Here is a 26,872-nt window from a genome sequence, read left to right on the forward strand (position 1 = left end):
TACATCCCAACGGTCAATGTCAGACACCAGCTATGAAACTGTTTCCACACAGCTTTTCCCAAGTTATTTTTATGCAAAACATTCCATACTCACTGATATTATTTTTCATTCCTGTGCCAAAGAAACTTTCTGAAGAAAGCCTTCGCACCAAACTTGACTTAAAAAAGGAAGTCCAAGTTCACCGTGGTGCTACAAATAGATAGTTCTTGGAACCAAAAGTCGAAAAAAAAAATTGCCCACGCCCAACGTGGGGCTCGAACCCACGACCCTGAGATTAAGAGTCTCATGCTCTACCGACTGAGCTAGCCGGGCACGATATGCTTCACAAAATGGTAGCAAATACAACAATCAAAATAAGCATTCATGTCATAAAAAAATACTCAGGCAATTAAAATTTTCTGACTCTTAACCTCCACTCCCTTACTGTACTGGCCAACAGAAAATTTTACATGCGTATAAAGTAAGATGGGTTTTCTTGAATTTAAAAAAGATGTCACTGTATAACTCCAGAGATTCGCCCATTCTTCCCTATAAAGCATTTTGTTTCATCACGCACCAAACGATCACCAAAAATGAACACGAGAGTGTGTTGATCGCAGAGGGGCTGCCGCGCGTCTTTAAATGTCGAGTGAGCTCTTGTTTGGTCAAAATTATCAACTCACTCCTCCAGGGCTTCGTAGCGATAAGAAGTAGATGGTAGAGCAATAGTAATCTTACAAACACCAAAACACCAAAATTAACGTGTCCGGCTAGCTCAGTCGGTAGAGCATGAGACTCTTAATCTCAGGGTCGTGGGTTCGAGCCCCACGTTGGGCGCCAATTTTTACCCTTTTGATTAAACATTTTATGCCTATTGCCTGGACCTTGTTACCAATTAAAAGAAATTTAGGCCCCGTCTACACCACTTCGAAGGATTTGAAAACGGAGGTTTCACTCTAAAAACGCTCAAATGTTTTCCGTCCACACTACGCCGGAAGATTATTACACCGGTTATTTTAGATTTGTGTTTGAGGAAAACTCGGTCAAGGAAAATTCCATCATTATCGTGACGCTATCGTTTTCGTAAAGCTCCGTTTTCGAATGTTTTCCGTGCACATGAAAACGAAAACCCGGCGTTTTCAAATTCCTCTGCTTAAAAGAGTGTTTTCAAAAAGCTCCGTTTTCGTGACGGATTATGTGAATGGCAGGTCCGACGAACCGTAGAAAAGTCGAGCATGATAGTTTGAGAGCATACCAAGAAGAAAATACTTCTGCAAGCAGTACATCCCAACGGTCGGTGTTAGACACCAGCTATGAAACTGTTTCCACACAGCTTTTCCCAAGTTATTTTTATGCAAAACATTCCATACTCACTGATATTATTTTTCATTCCTGTGCCAAAGAAACTTTCTGAAGAAAGCCTTCGCACCAAACTTGACTTAAAAAAGGAAGTCCAAGTTCACCGTGGTGCTACAAATAGATAGTTCTTGGAAACAAGTCGGAAAAAAAATTGCCCGCGCCCAACGTGGGGCTCGAACCCACGACCCTGAGATTAAGAGTCTCATGCTCTACCGACTGAGCTAGCCGGGCACGATATGCTTAATAAAATGGTAGCAAATACAACAATCAAAATAAGCATTCATGTCATAAAAAAATACTCAGGCAATTAACATTTTCTGACTCTTAACCTCCACTCCCTTACTGTACTGGCCAACAGAAAATTTTACATGCGTATAAAGTAAGATGGGTTTTCTTCTCCATAAAGCATTTTGTTTCATCAAGCACGAAATGATCACCAAAAATGAACACGAGAGTGTGTTGATCGCAGCGGGGCTGCAACAGCGCGTCTCTAAATGTCGAGTGAGCTCTTGTTTGGTCAAAATTATCAACTCACTCCTCCAGGGCTTCGTAGCGATAAGAAGTAGACGATAGAGCAATAGTAATCTTACAAACACCAAAACACCAAAATTAACACGCCCGGCTAGCTCAGTCGGTAGAGCATGAGACTCTTAATCTCAGGGTCGTGGGTTCGAGCCCCACGTTGGGCGCCAATTTTTACCCTTTTGATTAAACATTTTATGCCTATTGTCTGGACCTTGTTACCAACCAAAAGAGATTTAGGCCCCGTCTACACCACTTCGAAGGATTTGAAAACGGAGATTTCACTCTGAAAACGCATCAAATGTTTTCCGTCCACACTACGCCGGTAGATTATTACACCGGTTATTTTAGATTTGTGTCTCAGGAAAACTCGGTCAAGGAAAATTCCATCATTATCGTGACGCTATCGTTTTCGTAAAGCTCCGTTTTCAAATGTTTTCCGTGCACATGAAAACGAAAACCCGGCGTTTTCAAATTCCTCTGCTTAAAAGAGTGTTTTCAAAAAGCTCCGTTTTCGTGACGGATCATGTGAATGGCAGGTCCGACGAACCATAGAAAAATCGAGCACGATAGTTTGAGAGCATACCAAGAAGAAAATACTTCTGCAAGCGGTACATCCCAACGGTCGGTGTTAGACACCGGCTATGAAACTATTTCCACACAGCTTTTCCCAAGTTATTTTTGGTGCAGAACATTCCATAGTCACTGATATTAGTTTTCATTCCTGTGCCAAACAAACTTTCTGAAGAAAGCCCTCGCACCAAATTTCACTTAAAAAGGAAGTTCAAGTTCACCGTGGTGCTACAAATAGATAGTTCTTGGAAACAAGTCGAAAAAAAAATTGCCCGCGCCCAACGTGGGGCTCGAACCCACGACCCTGAGATGAACAGTCCCATGCTCTACCGACTGAGCTAGCCGGGCGCGATAAATACAACAGTCAAAATAAGCATTCATGCCATAAAAACATACGGACCAGGCAATTAAAATTTTCTGACTCTTAACCTCCACTCTTTTACTGCTTTGTCCAACAGAAAATTTTATATGCATATAAAGTAAGATGGGTTTTCTTGAATTTAAAAAAGATGTCACTGTATAACTCAAGAGATTCACCCATTCTTCTCTCTAAAGCATTGGGTTTCATCATGCACAAAATGATCACGAAAAATGAACACGAGAGTGTGTCGATCGCAGCGGACCTGGAACAGCGCGACTTTAAAGGTCGAGTGATCTCTTGTTTGGTCAAAATTATCAACTCACTCCTCCCAGGCTTCGTAGCGATAAGAAGTAGATGATAGAGCAATAGTAATCTTACAAACACCAAAACACCAAAATCAACGTGCCCGGCTAGCTCAGTCGGTAGAGCATGAGACTCTTAATCTCAGGGTCGTGGGTTCGAGCCCCACGTTGGGCGCATATATTTTTCTTTCAATTTCTTTTGAATTGAGTTAAATAACTGAGAAACTGGAATAAGCCATGTCATACTGTGGCTGCAACCTCGAAATAGAACGTTCTGCGTGGTAGCTTTATAGGTTTACAAAGCATGCACTCCACAAAATAGTTACTTTTGCAGCAAGTTAACCAAAGATTCTCAACTCGTTCTACCCGGGGAAAGAATTTAGCTACTGGTTATACAATGAAAATGATACCTGAAGAAATAATAAGACGAATTTCTGTTCTTTAAAACTTCTTCTATATACGCTGCCGGTTGATATGGGTCAGACGGCCATTTTTTCTCGCATGACTATTCATTAGATCGGATAACTACGAGTTCTTGCAGCCTGAACACCCAATTGTTTATTTTGGTCCCATGAAAGATTCCCAGAACATTATTATTCACCAGCTGCACGCAAATCTTGTTCTTCTCGTAAGTCTGCTCCTGACTCGAGTCTACTCGACGGCTAAAGCAGGTTTCCCCACTAATCTCTCCTTCAGCGACGCTGGCAAGTCCCTCCTCCCCAGCCCACTTTATGTCTTCTGCAAAATTTTTCTCACGCAATAACTTATGCTTCGTTAGACAAAGAGTGACGTCTCTATAATGCGAATGCAAATTCCTTACTGTTCATGTTCCAAACAACAAGGGTTTTGTTTTCAAAGCTTGAACTCAGCTTTGACAACAAAGGAAACCACAGCAAGCGATAACAAGTGGAAACCTTAAATTGTACTTACGGTAGCAAATCATTACAATGTGCCCGGCTAGCTCAGTCGGTAGAGCATGAGACTCTTAATCTCAGGGTCGTGGGTTCGAGCCCCACGTTGGGCGCCATTTTTGTCCCGTTTGATTAAACATTTTATGCCTATTGTCTGGGCCTTGTTACCAACCAAAAGAAATTTAGGCCCCGTCTACACTACTTCGAAGGAATTTGAGAACGGCGATTTCACTCTGAAAACGCATCAAATGTTTTCCGTCCACACTACGCTGGAAAATTAGTACACCGGTTATTTTAGGTTTGTGTCTCAGGAAAACTCGGTCAAGGAAAATTCCATCATTATCGTGACGCTATCGCTTTCGTAAAGCTCCGTTTTCAAATGTTTTCCGTCCACATGAAAACGAAAACCCGGCGTTTTCAAATTCCTCCTGTTTGTAAAGCGTTTTCGAAAAGCTCCGTTTTCGTGACGGATTATGTGGATGGTAGGTCCGGCGAATCGGCGAAATAAAGCTGCGTTTTCTCCGGCTTAGTGTGGACGCTGCCTTAGGCATGTCACTGACTGTGGCTGTAATAGGTAAAACATGGTCGAGCATGATAGCTTGAAAGCATACCAAGAAAAAAATACTTCTGCAAGCAGTACATCCCAACGGTCTGTGTTAGACACCAGCCATGAGACTGTTTCCACACATAGCTTTTCCCAAGTTATTTTTGGTGCAAAACATTCCATACTCACTGATATTAGTTTTCATTCCTGTGCCAAACAAACTTTCCGAAGAAAGCCTTCACACCAAATTGGACTTAAAAAAGGAAACTCAAGGAGGTGCTACAAAGAGATAGTTCTTTGAAACAAGTCACAAAAAAATTTCCAGCGCCCACCGTGGGGCTCGAACCCACGACCCTGAGATTAAGAGTCTCATGCTATACCGACTGAGCTAGCCGGGCACGTTGAATCGTACTTCTCTCAACTAGAGTAGCCACTTTTGCTAGATATACTATTTGAAAGTAGCTATTGTTGGTGACAAGTGTGTGAAGTCTTTTGATTAAGGCACTCACATATACAAGGACCGATTATTAAATTTCTATCTTCAGTAGAATTCCAACGAAAATCCGTAGTCCTGTTTTTAATTTTTTTTCTATAAAAAACTATTCTTGTGGGCTTATTTTAGAAAGGGCTTATATCACTGGCAGGAATCTTCCATTGCGGAATGGTTGATCCTATATATTTGAAGTGATTCTCCATCTTGAGCATTACGAGTGGCATATGATTAAGGCTACAAGACTTAAACCTCTTCAAACATAAGTATCCATTATAGAGGACTGTAACAACCGGAAGACATGAATATTGTCCACATCTAAATCAAAATCTGTTTTTGGGAAAATATAGCAAAAGACACGCAAGCGTGTTGACAAAATTTGATACGTATATGAGAACTGAGTTTCAGGAGTTAGAGAGAACTGAAACGTTTGTCGACGAGAGGCGAGGATTTCCGCAGTAACGTAACTAATACGTTACCAGCGTTCAAAGATAGGCTTGAAACTTCGGCCTGCGCCTAAACGGCTTTTCTCAGGCCAACACTGGTACTGTTTATTCAATTCGGTGGTGAATTATCGAGGCCTGAAAACTAGGCAAGGTCGAACCCACAACATGCTCTACAGGCCGGGCTAGTCAGGTACTCAACTTAAGTAAGTTTTCTCCGTAGAGATACTTTGTTACTGGTGTCTGTGACAATTTTATTCAAAGATGCAAAACAAGTTTGAGAAGTAGTATGGGTTTAATAAGAGAACGCAGAAAATTGCCTTATTTATCTTAGAAGACGAACCGAATACGTCTGTTTTATTTCCGTGTTGTTAGCTATCTTGAGTGTCTTGAAGTATTGCACGCATGTCAGACGTTCTTTAAGCCCTCCAAAAGATAACTCCTGCCAATTTTTCAGGTTTATTCTTAAAATAGTTTCAGAAAAAGAAAAAAGTTTATGTAAACACCAGTATATACAGACGACTCCCGATAACTCGAACCTCGCACAAACTCAAACGAAAATCGGTTTGCCCGGAATTTCCGTCATGCATTTACTGTATTTTTATTCTTGGTAACTCGAACCTTCCATGTACTCCATAACTCAAACATCAGGCACTGCTAACTCGAAGCAATTTTCGTTTGCATTCAGGTCATTTTCTATACAATTTTACTCTTGATAACTCGAAGTATGTTTGTCAATATGCGACAAGTTGAACAAACAGTACTGTAGTCCAAAACATTGAAACTATTCAGTCTCGAAAAAGTAAATCACTTAAACACTTTATCAGTAGCCCGACCTTGTTCCCTTTAAAACCTGCGAACTGTTTCCAGTATCTGTACTTCTCCTGCTACTTTGATTTGCTTTGTTTTGTTTCGCGTTACGTTACGTTCTTATAAATACGGTTTCATTTTAACTGGAAGTCTTCAGAATTATTAGTAAATTTGATTTAAATGTACACTGTACGAGTAGAAATACTGTAAAAGCCGTTTTTTTTTCCTTATTTCCGGTCATTTGTTCTCAACTCCTGATACTGACTCGAACTCCCGATAACTCGAAGCTTTTTTAAATTCCCTTGAAGATTCGAGAAATCGAGAGTTGACTGTAAAACATTTCAGTCCATATAATCTGAAAGAATTGAGCAATATTTAAAAGTAGGGTCGGATATGTCAACTCTCTGAATCGGCTGAAATTTTACATGATCACCTGATTTTCCGGGCCTTAACAACTAAATAGGTGATTTAAAGGTCTTAAAAGCTGTCTTAGTAATGTAATTGACCGTTAATTTGCCAAGTATGGAGATGGCCGCTTTCTATCGGCTCCACATGATGGCAGAGAACATTTAAAGGACTTGTTGTCTGTAGTGTTAATCGAACACTATTTAAACAAGCATTTTTTCAATAATTTAGCTCGTTTAGTCTAGTTGCTACAATGAGAGGTTTTCTTTGAGAAACAGAAAAAGGTTTCGTGTTCTGTTAGGAGTTCATTATGCATTCCAGAGTCCAGATTCCTCAGTAAATATTGAAGAATCGGCAGTTTCCCACGCTATGTCGAGTGTAAACTTTCCACAGTTGAACTTGAATGCGGATCCTTATGTTTAGTTGCTCTATACCAACAAGAAAAAAGAGTTTAAAAATTGCTGAGGCTCAGTCGACTATGGTGCTGCAACCCCCTCAAAAAATCATCAACAACAGCCTTTCAATTATATCCCTTGATGGAAAAAATCCGAGCCTGAGGAAAATATCACATGCACTTAAAAACATTCATACAATACAATACAATACTTTATTTAACGAGGAACATCCGCTTTGCTATATGGTTTAGTTTTTAAAAACAATGCATCAGCTACTTCAAAGATATGCCATGAAAAATAAATAAGAAATAAATAAGTAAATAAAAGAAAAATATTTGATAAAAATATATAAACCAAGTAAGAGTTGAAAATAAAGCTATCACAGAACAAGAACTATTTACAAGATAAGAAAGCAATGTTGTCTAAAGTATTGACTCACTTGTTAAAAGTTTTCTAAAAGTTTTAAAATCCGATGACGCTCTATGAACATCAGGTAAGGTATTCCAAACCTTGGGGGCCAGAATGTCTTTTCTTCTCAAAGCGTATGTCTTTTATCTTGGTGATATTAACTCACTTAGACTCTCCGGGTGCCTTGATTCACGACTGTGTAAACCGTACAAAGGATGTTATGTAATCTTTGTTCCATGCAATAAGGCTCTTCTACCTAAAACACTGAGAAGTTCTTCATATGGGGTGTGTTTGTCTCAAAAGACAAACGGAACAGCCCTTTCATTCATTTTTTTTTTCAATTTCCCGGCCGTACCTTTATTACAGAAGTGCCAGGTCTGTGCACCGGTAATCGAAGTGTGGAGCAATAAATGGCATGTAAATTAATGTACATTTCTCACGACTGCAACCTAGTTAGACACTTTCCTACAGATATAAGCAGCATGTATATCGAATTTCAGAAAATCGTCAGCAGTAACGACTGCAAGCATCTCTAGTGTATTGCTATTTGGAATGATGGCATTTTCGCAACGGAATTTGGGAATTCGAGATTCATGCAATTCAAACTCACTTAACTGTCCAGTGAACGAATAAAACTGAAAAATATCTATTAAAAAAATCAGATACAAAGTACAGACTTCACAGATCCTACCTTGTTTGCAGAGTCGCTCTTACAAGCAAATGTACTTTAGGAGTGAACTAGGCTGAACTTATGCACAACTATGTGGGACTGAGTGAAATTGAAACGCCTTCCCATCATGCATAAGTACCCAGCTATATTATACTTCTCCCTCTTCTTCCTCTTCCTAATGAGACCTCGGGGGTTCGAGCCCCACGTTGGGCGCTGCAGAAACTTCCTCAGTATTTTCAACGTCAAATTCTTTCCGAATACAAGCACAAAGTTACGACTTATGAAAGTGACCACAGAAAAAGACTACAAAAGTCCGAAAGTAACCATAGAGCTTTATGGTACATTCCTTACAAGGAAACAAGTTCGACTTTGTTGACTTCTTAATTTCAGTTTATCTCTGATATAAAAAACAACTTCAAGACCTTTTCTTACGACGACGTTTAGCTCTCTTCGCTATCACATAACAACGAGAAGGTTATAAAGAAACACCTTGACTGTGCCCGGCTAGCTCAGTCGGTAGAGCATGAGACTCTTAATCTCAGGGTCGTGGGTTCAAGCCCCACGTTGGGCGCTAATAATATTTTATTTTTCCGAGACCTGGAACTGGCAACCAGTTAGAATTGTCAGCTGGTTGAGTTTCACGAAACGAAAGTTGTTAAGCACTTCTTTTAATGATTGCAGGAAATAATCTTTTTATAGCTGAGAGTCTCTTCAAGTCAGGATGAAGTGTGAAAGCGTTAATCCCCTATGTAGCTTTATTCCTAAGGTAATCCGCACCCCTAAAGTTATTTTTTTAGATCACTCCCGGTTTCGGAAATCTTAGTAGGGCCTGGACGTAAATTTTACTGACGAGGATACCCCAAGGGGCTTTACCCACAATTTCATCCTTACAAAATACATCTACTTAACGTGCACGTGCACGGTAATATTAACAACGGGAGACCTATATAAATATCATTTCTAAAAATAACTTGAGGAATTACCCTGAGAATATGGTGGATTAACTACCTTGCACTTCTTTCTCTCTTGATGCAACATATTCCTTGAAATGTTCGCAAGTTAGAAGTAGTTGATATGCAATAGGGGACTTTAGATTTTCGTACGAGTAACTGCCGAGTGTTACCAAGAGACCACGATCTGTTTTCTCTTGGTCTTACCAATGCGCCAATGCCGATGCAACTTTTATTCATGTAAAAGGTCGTAAAAGTCAATTTCGAGAAAAAATTCGGTTCTTGCCATTGAGAAATTTCCCTTTCTTGTACTAGGCAGGAATACGATTCAACACATTATCCAATTTTGGCTCTATTATTTGTCAATTGGTCGCTTACAAGAGGTTAAAAACAAAGGAAAATTTAAAACTTTTAGTTCTAAAAGTGGTCGCGGTCACTTACGAGAGGTGGTCGCTTACAAGAGGTTCCAAATATGGTGATTTGACTTGGAAACGTTTGGTATTTTGGAAAACTGGTCGCTGAGGAGAGGTGGTCGCTTACGAGAGGTGATCACAACCGAAGGGTCGACTGTATTACCTCATTATTAGGCAGTATATATCACCTTATCTTCATAGGTATTGTTTTTAACAACAACAACAAAAGAAAAAAAATATCCCATTCACAGCTGGCAAATGCAAATATTGTATCTTTCAGTCTACAAAAAGCTTTTAAAAAATAGCCAGAATTCTATTTTTTTCCTTTTCTCCGGTTTTTGCAAACCGAACGCATAGAAGAGGCATTTCCTTCAAAGTGTTATCAAGAAAACCTTCACACCAAATTTGACTTTAAAAAAGAGGCTCAAGGCATTGCTACAAACAGAGTAACCATAAGTGGTTTAAAACAAGTCACGAAAATATGCCAGCGCCCAACGTGGGGCTCGAACCCACGACCCTGAGATTAAGAGTCTCATGCTCTACCGACTGAGCTAGCCGGGCACGTTGCATTTTGGTGTTCGCAACTATAATAACCACTTTTGCTAGCAATACTATTTGAAAGTGGCTATTGTTGGTGACAAGTGTGTGAAGTCTTTAAATTAAGGCACTCTTAAGTTATTTTCTAGATCACTCCCGGTTTCGGAAATCCCAACAGTAGAGTTTCGAAATAGTCAGTCCTGTGAGGTGAATTTTTCTGACGTGGATAGCCCAAGCGGCTTTACCCACAATTTCATACTTACAAAATATATCTACGTAACATGTATGGTAATATTAACAACGGGAAGACCTATATAGATATCATTTCTAAAAATAAACTTAGGAATTACCCTGAGAATAAGGCCAATTTTGGAGATTAACTATACCTTACACTTCAAACTCTCTTGATGCAACATCAGGATTCCTTGAAATGTTTGCAAGTTAGAAGTAGCTGATGTACAATAACAACAGCAAGATCGACATCCTCCAATACAGGAGAGATTGTATGTGTTAGCCTTAGCAAATCCTGCTACGACTAGTTGGTCAGTGTCCCATCTATCTATAGCTAGACAAAGAAAGGAGCTGTGTTTTTGAGAGAACACACAGAGACTGTAGAAAAACAAACAAACAAACAAACAAACAAACAAACAAACAAAACGGATTCTCAGGGTTCAAACCTCGAACCTCAGAACCTTTACATACTACCGTGCCTCCCAACGATTTTACCAAAACTTTTTGTGCTGTAGAGTTGTTTATTGGCTAAGTATATATTTGCCATTCACAGCTGGCAAATGTAAATATTGTCTCTTTCAGTCTACAAACAGCTAAAGAAAATCAGTGCAACCACTTTAATTTTTGTCGCTTGTCCTCCTTTGGAAACCGAACGCCTGGAAGAGGCGGATGTTTCAAGACTTCCTGTAAAGTGACGTCAGCCAGTAAAGGAACTCGATGTAATGAACTTTGTCCCTGTTCCTGTTTAATCATAACAATTACAACTTCCTCAAATGTGATTGGTGCATAAACTGCTGTATTTTGCTCTAATTAATCTGCAAAGCTGTAATCGAACAGTGTAATCGGACAGTTGGCTGTAATCGGACACCTGTAATCGGACAGTTACATGAGCCAATCATTCTGAGTCCTCTCCACTAAATCCAGCAATCACAACATTGATTACAATCACTATGGTAAACAATTCAAGAGACTGACTTTGTAAAATTGTGGAGGTTTAGTCTCTGGTGACTGTTTTGAAAGAGACTTGACAGCCATTTTGCGAGCTGTTCTCCATATTTTATAATTATGATATTTAAATTGACAATAAAAAGCTCTTTATCAAATGAAACTTTTACTTTTGTGGGAAACTGTGATTAACAAATCGGACTCCCGCTTCGCGGCAGTCCGATTTTGTTAATCACTCGTATGATTACAGACCGAATTGGACTCCACTCAGTCCTATTACCATTATTAATCGCCCAAGTAAGAGAATGTTTATACGTTCAAGTTTGTGAGTCTATGCATGTTTCATAATCGTTGCAACTCCAATATACTGAATTCCATTCACGCGATAAACGCCCTTTTCACTACAGAACCGGCGAAGTCTGACACGAGACGCTTGAAATATTTGGGTCCACCATCGCAAACGTTAACTATTTATTTATTTGTTTGGCCATAATCAGCCAAAACGAACGGGACACGGGACGAACTTTAACACAGGTCAAAATCGGGAATGAGAGTTTAATCTCTTGCAGGACAGAAGTGGCAGTTATGTTACGAACGACGACATTATGATATGCTTGCAACTTGTTGAACAAACATTCCGCGCTACTGAGCCAGTGTAAAACATTCATTATATCTGGTGAATGTCAGCCGATAGGCAACAAAAAAATAACGTGCATTTTCGTTATCAAGACAGTGCCAGAATGACTGAAAACACAACTTTAAAAAACTGACAAATTCAATTTCAACTCTGAAATTTACGAGTTTAAGCCGAAAATGAGTCACCGAGTTTATCTTGTGGAGACTTAAGAATCTGTTAAAACAAATGAAAACTAACCTGGATGGTGAAAACAGTTTAAATCAAGACTCCGTAGTTCTCAGTCCAAGCCCGACGGGTGAATTCCACATACGTTTTACAAGCAAGAAGAGCTTTTCACAAGTTGGTGCTGTAAAGACAGATTACATACGTGGTCAACATCCTGTTGCTTTAATGGCTGAAAAGTAAACGACTACTGAAAATTTCTTTGCATATTTAATTACTGTCAAACGCCTGAAAATGTTTGCTTGTACTGCTTGACGTAATCAATTCAATTTTCAACGTTGAAACAAATTTCGACAAAACAAGGTTGCTCGACAACATATACCACAAAGAAAATTTCCGCGTTAGTTTACGCTCTTTATTAAATTTGAGATTTTGACAGGTTCACGTCTGATATCTCGATGACAAAACGTCAAGAATTAGAGACTAGTTTACTGGTTACATTCCTTTGTAACTACTTTAATTTTGTATTGAACAGCGTACACAAAACCCTCGATATTTGGTCAGCAGTAAAATCGAGTGCTTGGAACTCTGGCACGGGTTGGACACAGGCTGCGTAGCGCCTTACTAAGGCGCTGCCAGCTACACAAGCTACTCTTGTAAGCAGTATTCTTGCTCTTTCGAGCTGTTTCATATATTTCACGCAGTTCAAACTATTTTGCAGTATAAAGGCTATGATGTCCTTTTTGGAGGAAGAAAAATAAAAAGCTCTAGTGGTACCCAGACTTGTTCTCTTCCTAGTAACCCATGGCGACCGCTCTTATACACTGACACGGAGCGTCTTTATTTTATGCCATCGTTGTACAAACATTGGTGGCTTCCGAAATCAAGCTCGACACTTTTTGTCCAGCTTGGGCAAAAAAATTAACCTGAATATCAAATTCGATAATTCCCCCCCTCATGGTTAGTGCGCTCGTCTCTGGATCTAGCAGTCCGGGTTCGAGTCCTGGCCGGGGACATTGTGTTGTGTTCTTGGGCAAGGAACTTTACTCTCAAAGTCTCTCTCTCCACTCGGGTGTAGAAATGGTTCCGGCGAACTTATGCTGGGGATACCCCTGCGATGGACCAGCATCCCATCCAGGGGGGGAGTAGAAATACTCCTAGTCGCTTTATGCTACAGAAACCGAGATAAGAGCCGGTCTGATGGGCCACTTGGCTCGTATGCAGACTTAACCTGATTTCCACGCATGTTTGCATCGTTATGAATAAGACTCTAATTTTGAATTTTACATAATTGGGTCTTTTTATTTTTTTGGTTCACTTCGCAAGAACCGACAACTCTAAGAATGCTCTTAAAATACCGCGGCCTGGTTAGCTCAGTTGGTAGAGCGCCAGACTGCTGTGCGGGAACTGAGAATGTGCTACCTTTGTAATTACATCTGCAAATGGTTAGACGTTCAAGTCTTCTCGGACAAGGACTATAAACCGTAGGCCCCGTCTTCTGCATCTTCAGTGTTACATGGTTAGCAAGGGACATTAAAGAACCCGCACCTTATCGCAAAGCAAAGAGCACGGAGTTCCCGGTGTTGTAGTCTGACCTTGTCTCACGGGCTGGTACTTCACATAGGGTTAAAGCTCATTGAGCCTTTCCCCCTTGGACAAAATTGCTATGGCTTGGCCACCCACCCCACCCTTTCTAAAAACTAGCATACTAGCTTGTCAGCAAAACAAACAAATATGGGAGAAAACATAAAGTTCAATAAGGGACAAGGGGATCCTGCTTAGTGCTCAAAGACAATTAACGCTAACCTCGGATTAACAAGCAACCCTGAAAAGACGGATAACTCAAGATTTGGTCTGCCAAATATTGAAAATTCAAGATTTGGAAATTCAAGATTTTGCTTGCCAAATATTGAAAATTCAAGATTTAGCCTGCCTAATAAGATATTAATAGGATTGGAAGTGGTAAATCCGAGACTTCACAAGAAGGGATTAGAGTTTTTTTTATGTGAAGCAAAAACATTTGTAACTTTTTACATAACTTGTGAGACCAAGACTGCTGTACAAATGAAATTCAACAAAAATTTGGTGATACCCCTGGCTTTGAAGGACCATTCACCACCCATAGTGACTAGCATGCCTGGCATATGCCATTTTAAACAAATTCTAACAACAAGTTACCAAATTCCTCCCTTTAAAATCTCTAATACAAATTTAAAGGTAAAGTGTGGGCGTTGGACAATCACTTTTGATGAGATACTGAGTTCAGAGAAAGTACATGCCCTAAAAAAAATTGTGAAAATGAAAATCACATCACAAGTTGAGAATCAGATCCTGATATTATTAAAATGAAAGTTTTACTCTCCTAGCAGTCTCAAATAACTTAACTCTTCTCACTGGTTACAAAATGTCATTACCCTTCTTTCAAAGTCTGAAGAGTTAGAAAAAAAAATTCAAAATGTCGTCACTGCCTTTACATGTTTGGTTAACCATACTTAAAGACAAAGTTAAAAGTTGCCCAGTACTGCAAATTAAGGGCTAAAAACCACCTTAAGTATCTGCATAAAAGACATGAAAACATTGTAAGCTGTTTCATAAGTGTTATTACAAAAGACTATTTACTTTACTAAAACCACAAAGAAGTTAAGAGTTTAGGATGGACAAAGTATGTGTAGAACAAACATAACATGAGAGAAACTACAAAATGTAAGGAATTATTACAAGAAATTAAAAACTAAGCTATCTCTTTTTATTCCTAATACCCCCTATACACATCAGAGTTGTTGAAGAACAAATTAACACACATATTCACTGTAAATTAAAACAAAAAGTGGTCAGAGGTGTTTAGAGGAATTACTGAAGTTGTTTCATTGCACTTTGTTTCAGAACAGCTTTCTACACCACTTGCTTCACAAAAGTCGTATTTACATGTGTAGTACACTAGAAATTGCTTCTTTATTTCTGTTAACTAAACATCACAAGTAGAAGCTATCTTCTTCTCTGGAAGACATTGCCTCCTCTACCCCCACGGGGTGGACCTCCTCTCCCTCTGGCAGCAGCTGTAGAGAAACGAGAACACATGGTAAAATCAAAGTTTATTCTAACCATTTCTATCATTATAGAAATCAGAGAAAGACATGAATAAAAGCAACAGTCTTTTATGAGGTTGTATTAAATTTCAAATGCATATACAATATTTATATACCATTCCATAGAATATACAGCCAATTGGAATACAGGAAAGCTGTTTTATACTACACAGTATTACACCTAATCCTCTGACCATGCTCTGCAATCTTATTCCTGCAATAATTTGGCCTCTGTATTTTCTATGGCATGGTATAAAATAGTTATACAACGCTCTCTTGTGGTATACCATGGAATACCCCACTTGTCACTTGTATTTTTTTGGTATACGCACTTGCCCAAAGGTTTGTGCAAATACCGAGAAAATACAAGAGAATCATGGGATATTCCATGTTATTACATGACCAAGTTAGCTCAGAGGGTCAATAACTTAATTCAAACAATCACATTGCTCCATTGCTGGTCCAATATTCTCTAAGAATTGGACCAGGCATTATGGCTAATGTCTCTGAAAGAACTTGCTTAAATATACAAGATTCATTTCCCTTTTCTTCCAACTCTCTTTCCCTGCTGGTTTGTTAAGATCAGATGTGATTATACAGCTAGTCAGCTCCCAATCAGAATTGTGCACTTTTTTCCAGTCTTTGATCATGGCATTTTTTTCTAAACATTTTCAGTCGTGTAATAAATCTCTTATCAGCCAAGCTTGCTTGGAACTGTACTGGGAGAATATTAGCCCTCAGTCTTTTTGTACAGACCTTGCAGCACTCAGCCGATACTGTCAAGAGCTTAGGGCAGGCCAATGTTCTCCCAGTGCAGGCCTCAAACTTGGTTAATAAGAGATATGTATAACACTTTAAGGCATAACTAGTATGCATATTTACTTCACTCCATGTTTTGTTATCTTCTACAAGAATACTACAAAGGGAACAGCTCTCAGTTGAATTGGTAGCGCACTTGGTAGAGAACTGCAGTGGCATTGCAGAGGTCATGGGTTTGAATCCTATACAAACCTACCCTCATTTAGGTTTCTGCAAAACATAGATGGCCTTGAAGTTGCTTACATAAACATAAGTCACTGACTTAACCCGTTCATCTGTTGAGCTACCTTTTTGATTTTACAAAGCTCGCATTTTGATTTCATTTGAAAACACATCTCCAAGACGTTGACAGTGAGTTCAACTTAATCAACTTGCATTTACAATGTCTGGTCCGAGTTCATATTTCAGTCATAGCCCCTTGTTGTAAAGGACAACACAGAGGGCTAACACTGAACTGCTATGAGTAAGTTCTACTGTACCTTGTGCTCTTAAAATTGCAGATTTGCCTCTTCCCGCCGCTCCACTGCCAGACCCCTTTTGTGTCATTTTCTTGAACATCGGAGCATTTTTCAACATGTCTGGAAGAATCAGAAAGCGAATTTTGCTTCCACGAATAAAAACTTGTTCCAGTTGTGAAACTCTGCCATCCCTCGCGGTCACCGTGATGTTTGACATTTGGCAATTCATGTTATCCTCGGCTTCAACGAGCTTTCCTCTGTATACTTCGCCAGTCATAGTTTCCAGCGTGACAATATGTCCTTCTGCTTCGTGTAGAATCTTTATAGGCACACCTATCGACATTTTTGACTAATATGAATATCCGCAATTCCTTCAAACAATCTTGCTGTCAAGATAAAGGTCTCGAAAAGTGTAGATGGATCGGATTTTAGAAGGCTCTCCAACAAACATCCACAACCTCGTTTCCTAAAAGAGACGTTGCCAAACGCTACTGTCCGAGGAAGATTGGGAAGAAGAGTAATTTTCTAGGGCTCAGTGGCCGAGCCTTGTCCTTTCCTTCTGAGGAGGAAAGTTTCTAAACACTCGAAATGAGTGAAATGGTACGCTCACACTTCTTAAATAGTGATAAAATACGCGAATACGTCTCATTTGAAGAATGATGTTAACATTTAAAGACAGAAAAGTGAAGCAGGGAAGGACTGGAACAAAAAATGCCAGGGTGCAAGATCACATTAGCCAGAAAACGAAAGATGAAGGGCAAAAAGCTCAAGGTATAAAAATTGTACCTGAAACTACTTGTAAGTTTATTTATCAATTCTGGAAATCTATTGAAGTTGGTGAACATTGGGAAATAAGTAATTAACATAGAGAGGATATTTTTGTATTTTAAATGTATAAGCTTATATATTAAATTTTATTCCAGTCTTAAGTTAACCCCGATATACTCTTGTGTTCCACTTATTCCATTTATTATCGCCCCTTTACTTTTCTTCCTTTTACTTGTATAAAAAAATGTTTTAGATTTTTTTACTCCATTTGAAGATACTCCGAATATTGCGTGACGGCTCCTGTACGCTGGGGGTAGGGGTTAGGTCATTTTTGTTTGTAAACAACAAGTTCAAACCGGACGAACTCGCTCGCTTCCCGCTCTTCCGGATAAATTGTGTTTCTTTAGAACTTCGTCTACTACACCTTCCTTATACGCAAGCCAGTGTACAATACAAAGGGGCAAGTCAACGGGATACATGCTAGAAACATATATTTTCTTCAAATGTTTCGTCTTCAGATCGAATTGCCTCATGTAAGACAGAAAACTGAATGGGACTGCGGATTGGCATGTTCCCTGATGGTGCTCCAGAAACTCCTAGGAAACAAGTTCGACAACGCGGAATACGAAGAGATCTGCGCCGGGAAGAATTTTGGAACCAGTGTCTGGACCATCGACATTGCCAGCATATTCACTGATTATAAAGCGGACTACATTTTCTGTACAAAAACTCTGGGTGTAGACCCGAGCTACGGACAGAACTCATTTTACGAAGGGACGTTCAATTTCGATGAAACCAGAGTGAATCGCTTGTTTACTCTCGCTCCGACTTTGGGACTGAAGGTCGAAAAACGGTAAGTTCTCTTCCGGCAATGAATGAATAACTACATTTTTGCTGACTCAGAATTTGTAAGCAAGAAGAGGTCAGTCTTGAATTATTTTCGTGACAAAGCTGTTTGCGATGTGTAATTTTTTCTTGACCGGTCTGACGTCTTTTGACGTGTTGCGCCAGACGTGTACATTTCGTTTAATTAACGAGCGAACCTCCGAAGAGGTTCCAAAATTTCAGTCGAGAATATTCAGTTTTTTTTTCTATAAGCGGGCATTTACTTGTTTAAAATGTTTCAAACGGAGGGAAAACAAAAATACGTGTCAGAATTCAGGCCGAAAAATGTGTTGTGGCTTATGTTTATTGAATGTAAACAAAGTACACATAAATGAAGTGGATAGTTTATCTTTAGAAATAAGAATGAAAATAACAGCAATAGATACTGAAGTTTTCATAACATCCAAGGCGTGTGTGATCGCAATCGCGTTGGATTAAGGTAGAGTTTTTATTTTGATTATTGGATCTTACGTCTAAAAGGAAAGGAACAGCCTGATTACAAAATCCCGATTTTGTACTATGTCATTGACCCCCCGGGGGAGACTCCTTTATAAAAAAGGACGGTGAATGCTCATCGTATCTTTTAGGGGTTAAAAAGCGTTGGCAACACTTAGGGTGTTGAGCCTCAACAGGTCCACAGCGGGAACTTTTGTTCAATTTTTAGGGCATTGAGCCGAAAAAATTAGTGGGAATTCATGCTGTATGAGAGACAAGGGGGACCATTAGATGGTTTCTACCCCTGCAGGAAATTACTTTTCATGCCAGCTCGATAAACGGTTTATTTAACTTTGTCTAACTAAAATACTTAACTTATATACAACAAAATTCAGTAGGCAGGGAGTTTCTTTCACAACCATTGTTATCTCTATATTATGTTTAGAATCTTGAGCACATGCTTGGATTTTTTTGGAATTTGTCTCCCACCAGTAATCTAATGGCCCACCCATAAAAGGTCATGTCAGCTTATCTATAGCTTTCATTTCTTTCAGGAGTGTCTCATTAGAGGAAATCATTTCAAGATTATTAAAGGGCTATGTTGCCATAGTACTGGTCAACTCAAATGCTCTGATCTGCAACTGGTGTGAAGTCTTTTCTCCAAATAAACTAAGAATGCTCACCAACTGTATATGTCTGTCACGTCAGAGTGACTACTGTGGCCATTATATAGTACTGTGTGGATTTGATGCTGAAAAACGATGTGTTTATTACAAGAATCCATCATTCAATGAAGATCTTTGCTGTGCAAAGTTTGACATGTTTGAAACAGCTAGACACAGTTATGGAACTGATGAAGACATTGTATTTGTTAAATTAGAGGAACCTGAACTTATGAAGGAGACATTTATCAATGGCGATGACAAAATATGAGTTCTGTCAAGAAGTTTCAAATAAATCAGATTTATTTTTCTTAATTTATACAAAAAAAATTCATGCTTTGGAAATTTGGAGGCAATAATTCTGATTAGTATCACCACTAGTGGACTAATGCAAATCCTGCATTTTAATTGGCTGCGCTACTAAAGGATTATTAGTAATAGTCCTCGAGTGGCGATATTGGCGTAATCAAGCGTGATGCTTTCTTTCGTTTTATTCCCAAATAAATATTTCTTCAACTTGCATTTGCTAACTTTATTATTGCCTTTTCTGTCCGACTAGTTGGGTGGTACTGAAACAATTAGACCCTTTGCCCTCAAGGGCCACGGGTCTATAGTCCATTCGGCTTTGCCTCATGGGCTATTGACCCATAGTCCTTGCGGGCTACGGGTCTAATTGTTAATTATTCACAAGGCATTTTGAAACTCCAACCAGTTTTTTTCAATAGAATGGGGGATGTTCTTTCTGCTTTGAAATGTTATTGCAGTCAGCTTTGATTTGGAGTGTAGAATTACAGCATCACCTCTTCATCCCTCCATCTAAGAGTTCCTTTGGTTAGAGTTCAGTTCTTTAAAACACAGTCATGCCTTTATCAACTTACTAAGATAAGATGTGTAATAGCATGGGGCATGCAAATAGCGAGAATAACAACATTTGAACTATAGGCCCAGTAATATGGGCAAAATTTCCATGCAAGTTTTGTATTTAATAATCATTAAATTTATGGTTCATTTTTGTGAATCACTTGGTAGTATGTAATTAATATGTAAACACTAATAATATTGAGGGTTCAAATTTGAATAGCAGTGTTTACAAGTTAAAACTTGTTATCAAAAGGTGAAGAAATTAAGTAATTTTGCAAGTTGCAATCATTCAGTAAAATATCTATGGTGAGGTTGTCTTGTACTATAGTATTCGACTTTTGATTAACAGTTTTCAATGTTATAAAGGGAATGATGTTTAAAGAACATGTCCTCTGTGCCAAGAAGTGTGAGACGTGCAAATATTTGAATTCCCTTGTGCAGAGAATAAATTAGAAAACCGACTGTTACTTTCTAGTGAGGGATGGATCAAACATGTCCATCCCAAACGCTGAAATATAATAATTTTCTGTGTTGACTGGAGATATATTACATGTAAGACGCTGAACAACCAGTCTTTACTTAGCTCTTATTAACCAAGTGGGTCTGTATGGGAGAATCTTGATCGAGGTCGTGAGTACAGACCGAGGTCAAGATTCTCCCATACAGACCGACTTAGCTCGGTTAATAAGATGTTTATTATATGGCAAAGAAGAAAACTTTAATCCGTTTAATGTAACTGGTTTGTTGACATTTTGCTTGCGAATGGCGATGAGCTTAACTTAAACCTGCCAAAATTTGCTCGTCCTCTTTACTTTTTTGTTGTCATCAGGCTTTTGGAACTTCCATAAATGATTGAGAAGAAACTAAAAGAAAATGGTGAACATTTTTGTATTTTAGTTTGTTACTGTTTCAACGCAAAATGAAACCAGTCTAGATGGGAAAATCTAGACCATGGTCAATATCGATTTCAGCCAATCAAATTCGTGAATTCGCTAGTCCCCAGTCCTTGTGAGACACAGCCATATAATAAAACAGTATAACAAATAGATTCATGAATCTACCTTAGTAAGGTCAACTTCAATGAATGTTGCCCATGAAAACCCCAAAAATGGAACAGCACTTGTCTGTAAAAAGGTTCAAAAGCAGCACATCCCCATATTGTTTTCTCAACATTTTGCTTTATTTCAATATTTCACTCTTGACAGATGAACAATGTACTATTCTTCCACTTCATCACATGAACAATATTATTAACTGCTTAGCCATAACTATAATTGCTAACACGATGTTCTTTTACAAAGGTCAAAATTAAATTCAACATTCATCTGATTGCCACTAGTCTTTTGCATCTGTTCACTGGTTCATATAATCTTTTTAACGCATCCGATGCCCTAGAGACAAGGTAACACTGGATTATTCCTGAACTATTCTGAACATAACCCCATGACTGAGAAGTAGAGCTGGAGAAAAATGTTCCAGTTAATAATCTGTTACAGTTTGGCTGAGGGGTTATCCAGCAGCTCATATGCTGGGATTGTAAGGAACTCTATAAACTCCTCAGACAGAACCAACTTATCCAAAAGCTGGGAAGCCTGCCCTAAGCGAGCTTTTGATGCTCCTCCAAGTTTATCTATTTCTGCTTTGTGCATTGTCTTGTACAGCTCAGAGGTGAATGGACGACCATCTTCAAGCCGTACACCATGACGCAACCACTGCCATAGTTGAGCTCGTGAAATTTCAGCTGTGGCTGCATCTTCCATCAAGTTGTTTAGAGCTGCTGCCCCAACACCCTGTTAAAGGAAAGGGAAAGATGATCAAGATTGGCAACTACTTAACATATTGAGACTCTTTTAAGAGTGCAAGGCTTGCTCTAGCTTGTCTTGACAGTACATTGCAGCTGTCAAATTGTGATAGTGCATGTGATGAAAATTGGCCACTCTTGAAGATTGCAGGAAATTGCCTTACGTAAGTATTTTTGTTAGCAGCATGATAATGGACATATTAATTTATTTGCCGGTAAGGTAATATGGTCCTGTAGGTTACAATATTACTGCAGTAGTTTGCTGTCTTGATGAAGAATGACAAGCAACCTTACAATAGAAAATGACGACCACTAATCTATTGCATAGTAAACTACTAAAATAGGAGGGGGTGTGTAGTAAGTGGTATGCAGGTTGGAAGCAGTCAGCCATGGGAAGAAGAATACAGGAAATGGTAATATCAAGACATTACCGACAGCCAGCTGTTCATGTACTGCAGTGCGACACTGATGTTCACTCTGACTCCTTCCTCTGTAATGGATCCTTGTGGGACTGAAACTGAAAGGATTTCTTCAACCTTGACATTCACTTCCTCACGTAGACGATGCTTTTGATGACTAGCACCCTGCATACCCTACAGCGACAGGAACATCAGCTGGTAAATAATTCTTAAGCTTCAGACCTACTCTAACGAAACTAGTAGTGTATATAATGTGCATAATTTGCATCTGCAACAGTTAACACTTAGTCTCAAGCCATCTTATACAGAACAGCCTGATTTTTAATTACCAGATAACATCTTCTGTAAAAGAACCCTAGCTCATATGTGGAATTGGGCAAATTAAACCCACCTTCATAAAGATCTCCTTTGCAAAAGGTACAAGATCAGGATGTGCCACCCAAGTTCCATCAAAGCCATCAGCCACTTCACGCTCCTTGTCCTGACGAACCTTTTCAAAAGCCATCTTGTTAATATTCTCATCTTTTCGACTTGGAATGAAAGCAGCCATTCCACCCATTGCATGAGCACCATGCTGATGGCATACTTGGATAAGGCGCTCTGTATAGCATCGCATGAATGGTACCATCATTGATATCTAACAAGAGGAAAAAACAAGAGTCCATGGTCAGTATTGGCTTACCTTAATTGGACTTTTTGAATGACTAATTTACATCTGGCCACAACGATATGTTTCTGTCAACATTATTATTATGGTCTACCACAAAATATGAAATGACATGAAATGTTCCATTGATAGTTAAGCATAATTTAAATTTTAACCATTCCAGATATACCTGTTTACGATCAGGTAAGACACAATCAGGTTTCCTTGAGAATCTTTTAATTGCTGAAAATATGTAGTCCCATCTTCCTGCATTCATTCCACAACAATGCTCTCTTATCTCGTAAAGCATTTCTTCCATGTTAACTCCTGCGAGCAGAGTTTCTACCATAACAGTAGCACGGATGGTTCCTGTTGAGACAAACAAATTAAATTGTAGAATTACTATTATTACAATCTTCAAAGAGCTGTTTCTTAACAAGTAATGGCTCTACCTCTCTGAAAATAACAAATTATCAGGGTTATTAACAGCACCTCAAGGGTAGGGTGTGTCTTCAAATCATTAAAAATGCTAGCAAATTCAGAGAAAATTTGATCTTCCCAACCCAATCTACTCTCTTGTCATGGGCTGAGCTTGTTAACTAGACAGATTTCTGACTTTGCCCTGACAGTCTAAAAGAAACATACCTTGAGGCACTTTCATGTAATCCTGGGCTGATTTGAACACATCATTCCACAGCCTTGTTTCTTGGTGAGTCTCCATTTTAGGAAGGTAATAGTAAGGAGCAGAACCATTGGCAAGTCTTACATGGACGTTATGGAAAAAGTACAGACCAAAGTCTACCAGCGCTCCAGACATGGGTTCTCCATCACACAGGATATGCTTCTCATCCAGATGCCAACCACGTACACGAACTAACAGACATGCTGTCTTGTCCTTCAAACGACGTTCTGAACCTTATCATTTAATACATTGTAAAAAACAAGCAATGTTAAAATGGTTATTGCCATTACTAATAAAAATGAAATTATTGTAAGTTATTGTTATAGAGGAGACAAACACAATAGGGTTTTCAAATAACTTGAAGGAAACATTTTTTCTTGGGTACAACGATATATACAGGTGTTAATTAAAATGTGCTCAAGATTTTTAGTGCCTGATGGTGGCTCTGACATAAGTTTAAAAATGCATTCATTTCCTTTGATAAACAACAGGTTATTGTCCAGGTGTACACAAGTGTCAGAAAAGGGACTGGGTGGCACTATTCACCAGAAAAATCAAGTGCAAACAAAGTGAAGAAAGTAATCTTTCCAGAGGCTATTTGTGCTTTGAACAGTATGTGTTATGGGGACCATTGACTTGTACCTACCATCAGCATTAGTGAAACTAATGGTCTTCCTGTTGGCATCCAAAAGGTTGATTTGCCCCTCAACAATATTTTTCCAAGAAGGAGTGAGTGAATCTTCAAAATCAGCCATGTACATGTCGGCACCACTGTTTAAGGCATTGATGACCATCTTACGATCAGTAGGCCCAGTGATCTCAACATGTCGCATCTGCAGGTCATGAGGAACTGCTGCCACCTTCCAGTCTTTTTCATGACGTGCTTCGGGGTATTTGATTGGTTGGCCACTGTTGATTTCTTCTTGAATCTCAAGCCGTTTTCTGAGCAGCTTTCTCCTCCGGTAGTTAAAACTGCGATGTAGATCAGCTAAAAACTCCAGAGCTTCATAGGATAGAATCTGATCGTACTCTGGCTTTATTTCACCAGTTATTTCAACTCCTGATGATAAAAGCAAGAATCGAAAATATGCTTTAAATTATCTCCCCAGTAAACTAGACCAACACAACTTGAAATAGGTATTTGAATATTTTAAGTTGTTAACATTTTGACTGTTTGTCTTTGTAAACTTTATGCCAGTGAAAGACCAAACAAAAACAGGATATGATTTGACATAAAATAATGTTGCATGATTCATAAAAAACTTGAAGTTTGCCAGAACATAACTACAACTTTTGTACCTAAAGTACTTCTTAGTTGGCATTGTTTTATTGTGTTATGAAATGTCATTAATGACAGTAACAGAAACTCCTCAGAAGATCTGTCAAACTCTGTCAAACCATCAAATATTGTGTATCAAGAAATAAATAGATGTAAATAATGTTAGCTACTAATCATGAATGACACTGTTTCAACATAAGTACAAATCATGATATTGATCCCTGATATGTAAGTGATATTAGCTCACCTTTTGGACACCTCATAGTTTCTGTTCTTGAAAACTAAGAGGGAAATAATGAAAACTGTCAACACAGTCTCGGTACTAATAACCAAGCGATTTGAATTAGGAAGGTACTACGCAATTTCAGAGAATAAGGTGATCGAGACAATGCTGGCGAGTTGTACGACTTCCACAGCATGTAAATAACATGGTGAGCTCTCAAATCTGTTATTAAAATAATACAATTTTCAATCAAAACATCTCAAATTGCCTTCAACAAGAAGAAGTGACAAGTTACACGACTATGACTTAATAATATATGGATTCAGAAAATATTCATACATACAGTGGGTCACTGGAACGTCTGAGGAGGAGAGGGTCTCAAAGGTCAAAGGCATATGATGGAAAGAATCAACTGAAGGTAAACTGAAATTCTCAGAGGGGTGGAGAAGATGTTGAGACTAAGAAAACCCTCAGTGGGGTGAGCATGGACAAATTCTACAGGAACATATTGGAACCTTAGATAGTTGTGATGTTTTGACAAGGGGTTGGGCAATCAATATCTGAAAATTTATCACACGGATCAGGATGATAAGGCAAAAATGAAAAACTATCATGCAAAGCTGCGCGAAAACCTGAAAGGTAAGAAAAGACGACAACAAGGGAGGATTCTGGTTCATCCCACCTCAAAAGGCCTTTAAACCTCCCAAACGCATGCATTGTACGTGCAATTGGAATTTCGTGGACAAACTTCTGTAGGAAAAGATTTCGTGACAACTCATGAAAAAGTTCAGGCTTATTGCCTTCACGTTAATTAGTCTGCTACGGTAGCCCGAGTGAAGCAACTTCAGAATACCCGGCCACTAAAAAATTAAATTTGTTCAATATTTCAAAAGGTGATGCTTGCAGTACGTCTTACTACACAAAATGTTTGAATTTTGGCTGTAAAAATGCAGAGGAGAGTATCGAAGAAGATCGAGCACGTATGACACGTGACAGCTTTTGACACGTTGAAAACAAAGTTGCAGCTAAATCAGAGATGAAAAAGCAGACTCTAAAGGAGCCTAACGTAAATTTCAATTTCTTTTCGGTACTTACGGGTAGCTGCTGAGCTCTTTGAAGGAGAAAACTTGCGTTTAACCCCAGGTTTTCCTATGAGTAAGATCAAATTTACAACTCAAGTAAAAGATCTACTTGAAGTTGCCTCGTTTTTACGTAAAGTACAAAGTTCACTTGCCATAGGGTGATACGGAGGGGCGGGTAACGGGCAAGTACCGGGGACACACCGGGGGTGTGACGAGGGGTGTAGTGGTGGGTCGCTAGGAAATCGTGTATTTATAATATGGGTATTTGAGAGCGTTAAGGTCTTCATTTTGTATCTATAAAAGTAAAAAATACTGCAAATTGCTACATCCTACATCTAAGTTATCGGTTCTTGTTGCTAGACATTGATGAGTTATCCAAGGTCCGTAGCAACCAAATCATTTGCAACCCGTAGAGATATTGCGTCAGATTCCTGGGACGTAAACAAATGTCCGAAACTTTTGGCTGAACTGTTCGGGATCTTCAATCGAGCAGATCTTAATTTTTGAACTTAAGAAGTGTAGTTTCTGCAAGGTTTAAATTGCTCTTAAAAGTCATTCAATAGGTTTTCTAGTGTTCCCTATGTTCGTGATTCCATTCATGTTCTTGCGACAAAAAATGGCAAGGGAATAAGCGTTTCTTTGTCTACTTACAAGTGTGCACCAATGAAAAGCACCAAGGCAACAATGGATTGTTTTATCCACCAATGGGAACGCCGATT

At 38.9% G+C, this 26,872-nt stretch overlaps 4 protein-coding genes and 10 non-coding genes across 17 annotated transcripts in view; 6 read left to right on the forward strand and 8 right to left on the reverse strand.

The window, feature by feature from the left end:
- LOC110056802 (uncharacterized) overlaps window positions 1–12,314 on the reverse strand; it is a 23,368-nt gene extending 11,054 nt beyond the window's left edge. Inside the window, exons 1-2 of one of the 3 annotated variants that reach the window (XM_089278867.1) lie at window positions 12,123–12,314; window positions 10,459–10,637 (exon numbers count right to left, since the gene is read on the reverse strand). The gene's annotated coding sequence lies outside the window, so the exon portion shown is untranslated. Of the gene's footprint in view, window positions 1–7,533; window positions 7,698–8,193; window positions 8,702–10,458; window positions 10,638–12,122 lie in introns of those variants that run through there. The other 2 variants (XM_089278868.1, XM_089278866.1) reach the window with 2 other exon arrangements.
- On the reverse strand, window positions 240–312 carry Trnak-cuu (transfer RNA lysine (anticodon CUU)). The gene has a single exon. It is a non-coding gene; the product is annotated as a tRNA-Lys (tRNA).
- Window positions 744–816, forward strand: Trnak-cuu (transfer RNA lysine (anticodon CUU)). The gene has a single exon. It is a non-coding gene; the product is annotated as a tRNA-Lys (tRNA).
- Trnak-cuu (transfer RNA lysine (anticodon CUU)) lies at window positions 1,497–1,569 on the reverse strand. The gene has a single exon. It is a non-coding gene; the product is annotated as a tRNA-Lys (tRNA).
- Window positions 1,955–2,027, forward strand: Trnak-cuu (transfer RNA lysine (anticodon CUU)). Its single transcript has one exon. It is a non-coding gene; the product is annotated as a tRNA-Lys (tRNA).
- Trnan-guu (transfer RNA asparagine (anticodon GUU)) lies at window positions 2,709–2,781 on the reverse strand. The gene has a single exon. It is a non-coding gene; the product is annotated as a tRNA-Asn (tRNA).
- On the forward strand, window positions 3,199–3,271 carry Trnak-cuu (transfer RNA lysine (anticodon CUU)). Its single transcript has one exon. It is a non-coding gene; the product is annotated as a tRNA-Lys (tRNA).
- On the forward strand, window positions 4,048–4,120 carry Trnak-cuu (transfer RNA lysine (anticodon CUU)). Its single transcript has one exon. It is a non-coding gene; the product is annotated as a tRNA-Lys (tRNA).
- Window positions 4,877–4,949, reverse strand: Trnak-cuu (transfer RNA lysine (anticodon CUU)). The gene has a single exon. It is a non-coding gene; the product is annotated as a tRNA-Lys (tRNA).
- Window positions 8,671–8,743, forward strand: Trnak-cuu (transfer RNA lysine (anticodon CUU)). The gene has a single exon. It is a non-coding gene; the product is annotated as a tRNA-Lys (tRNA).
- Window positions 10,024–10,096, reverse strand: Trnak-cuu (transfer RNA lysine (anticodon CUU)). Its single transcript has one exon. It is a non-coding gene; the product is annotated as a tRNA-Lys (tRNA).
- Window positions 12,315–14,364: 2,050 nt separating the features above from the next.
- LOC110057484 (small nuclear ribonucleoprotein Sm D3-like) lies at window positions 14,365–16,911 on the reverse strand. Its single transcript, XM_020764080.2, has 2 exons — window positions 16,432–16,911; window positions 14,365–15,103 (listed from the first exon to the last, which is right to left on the reverse strand). Exons 1-2 carry the CDS (start codon window positions 16,751–16,753, stop codon window positions 15,033–15,035), a joined length of 393 nt encoding a protein of 130 aa, XP_020619739.1. The 5' UTR covers window positions 16,754–16,911; the 3' UTR covers window positions 14,365–15,032.
- A 38-nt stretch (window positions 16,912–16,949) lies between these two features.
- LOC110057612 (protein GUCD1-like) lies at window positions 16,950–20,319 on the forward strand. 2 transcript variants are annotated; one of them, XM_089278876.1, is made up of 3 exons: window positions 16,950–17,208; window positions 17,697–18,031; window positions 19,053–20,319. In XM_089278876.1, the coding sequence occupies exons 2-3, from the start codon at window positions 17,757–17,759 to the stop codon at window positions 19,429–19,431; spliced, it is 654 nt and encodes a 217-aa protein (XP_089135002.1). In that variant the 5' UTR covers window positions 16,950–17,208; window positions 17,697–17,756; the 3' UTR covers window positions 19,432–20,319. The 2 variants fall into 2 exon arrangements, with proteins under 2 accessions (XP_089135002.1, XP_020619869.2); XM_020764210.2 differs by having other exon boundaries at window positions 16,950–17,181.
- Window positions 20,320–21,179: 860 nt separating this feature from the next.
- On the reverse strand, window positions 21,180–26,285 carry LOC110057209 (malate synthase-like). Its single transcript, XM_020763793.2, has 8 exons — window positions 26,167–26,285; window positions 25,096–25,129; window positions 24,216–24,629; window positions 23,533–23,802; window positions 23,078–23,256; window positions 22,633–22,878; window positions 22,254–22,415; window positions 21,180–21,811 (listed from the first exon to the last, which is right to left on the reverse strand). The coding sequence occupies exons 2-8, from the start codon at window positions 25,109–25,111 to the stop codon at window positions 21,512–21,514; spliced, it is 1,587 nt and encodes a 528-aa protein (XP_020619452.2). The 5' UTR covers window positions 25,112–25,129; window positions 26,167–26,285; the 3' UTR covers window positions 21,180–21,511.
- Window positions 26,286–26,872: the final 587 nt, after the last annotated feature.

This window comes from Orbicella faveolata, unplaced genomic scaffold (assembly GCF_042242905.1).
Source record: "Orbicella faveolata isolate gen_17 unplaced genomic scaffold, um_ofav_v1 contig_47, whole genome shotgun sequence".
In the NCBI taxonomy this organism is placed as follows: domain Eukaryota; kingdom Metazoa; phylum Cnidaria; class Anthozoa; order Scleractinia; family Merulinidae; genus Orbicella; species Orbicella faveolata.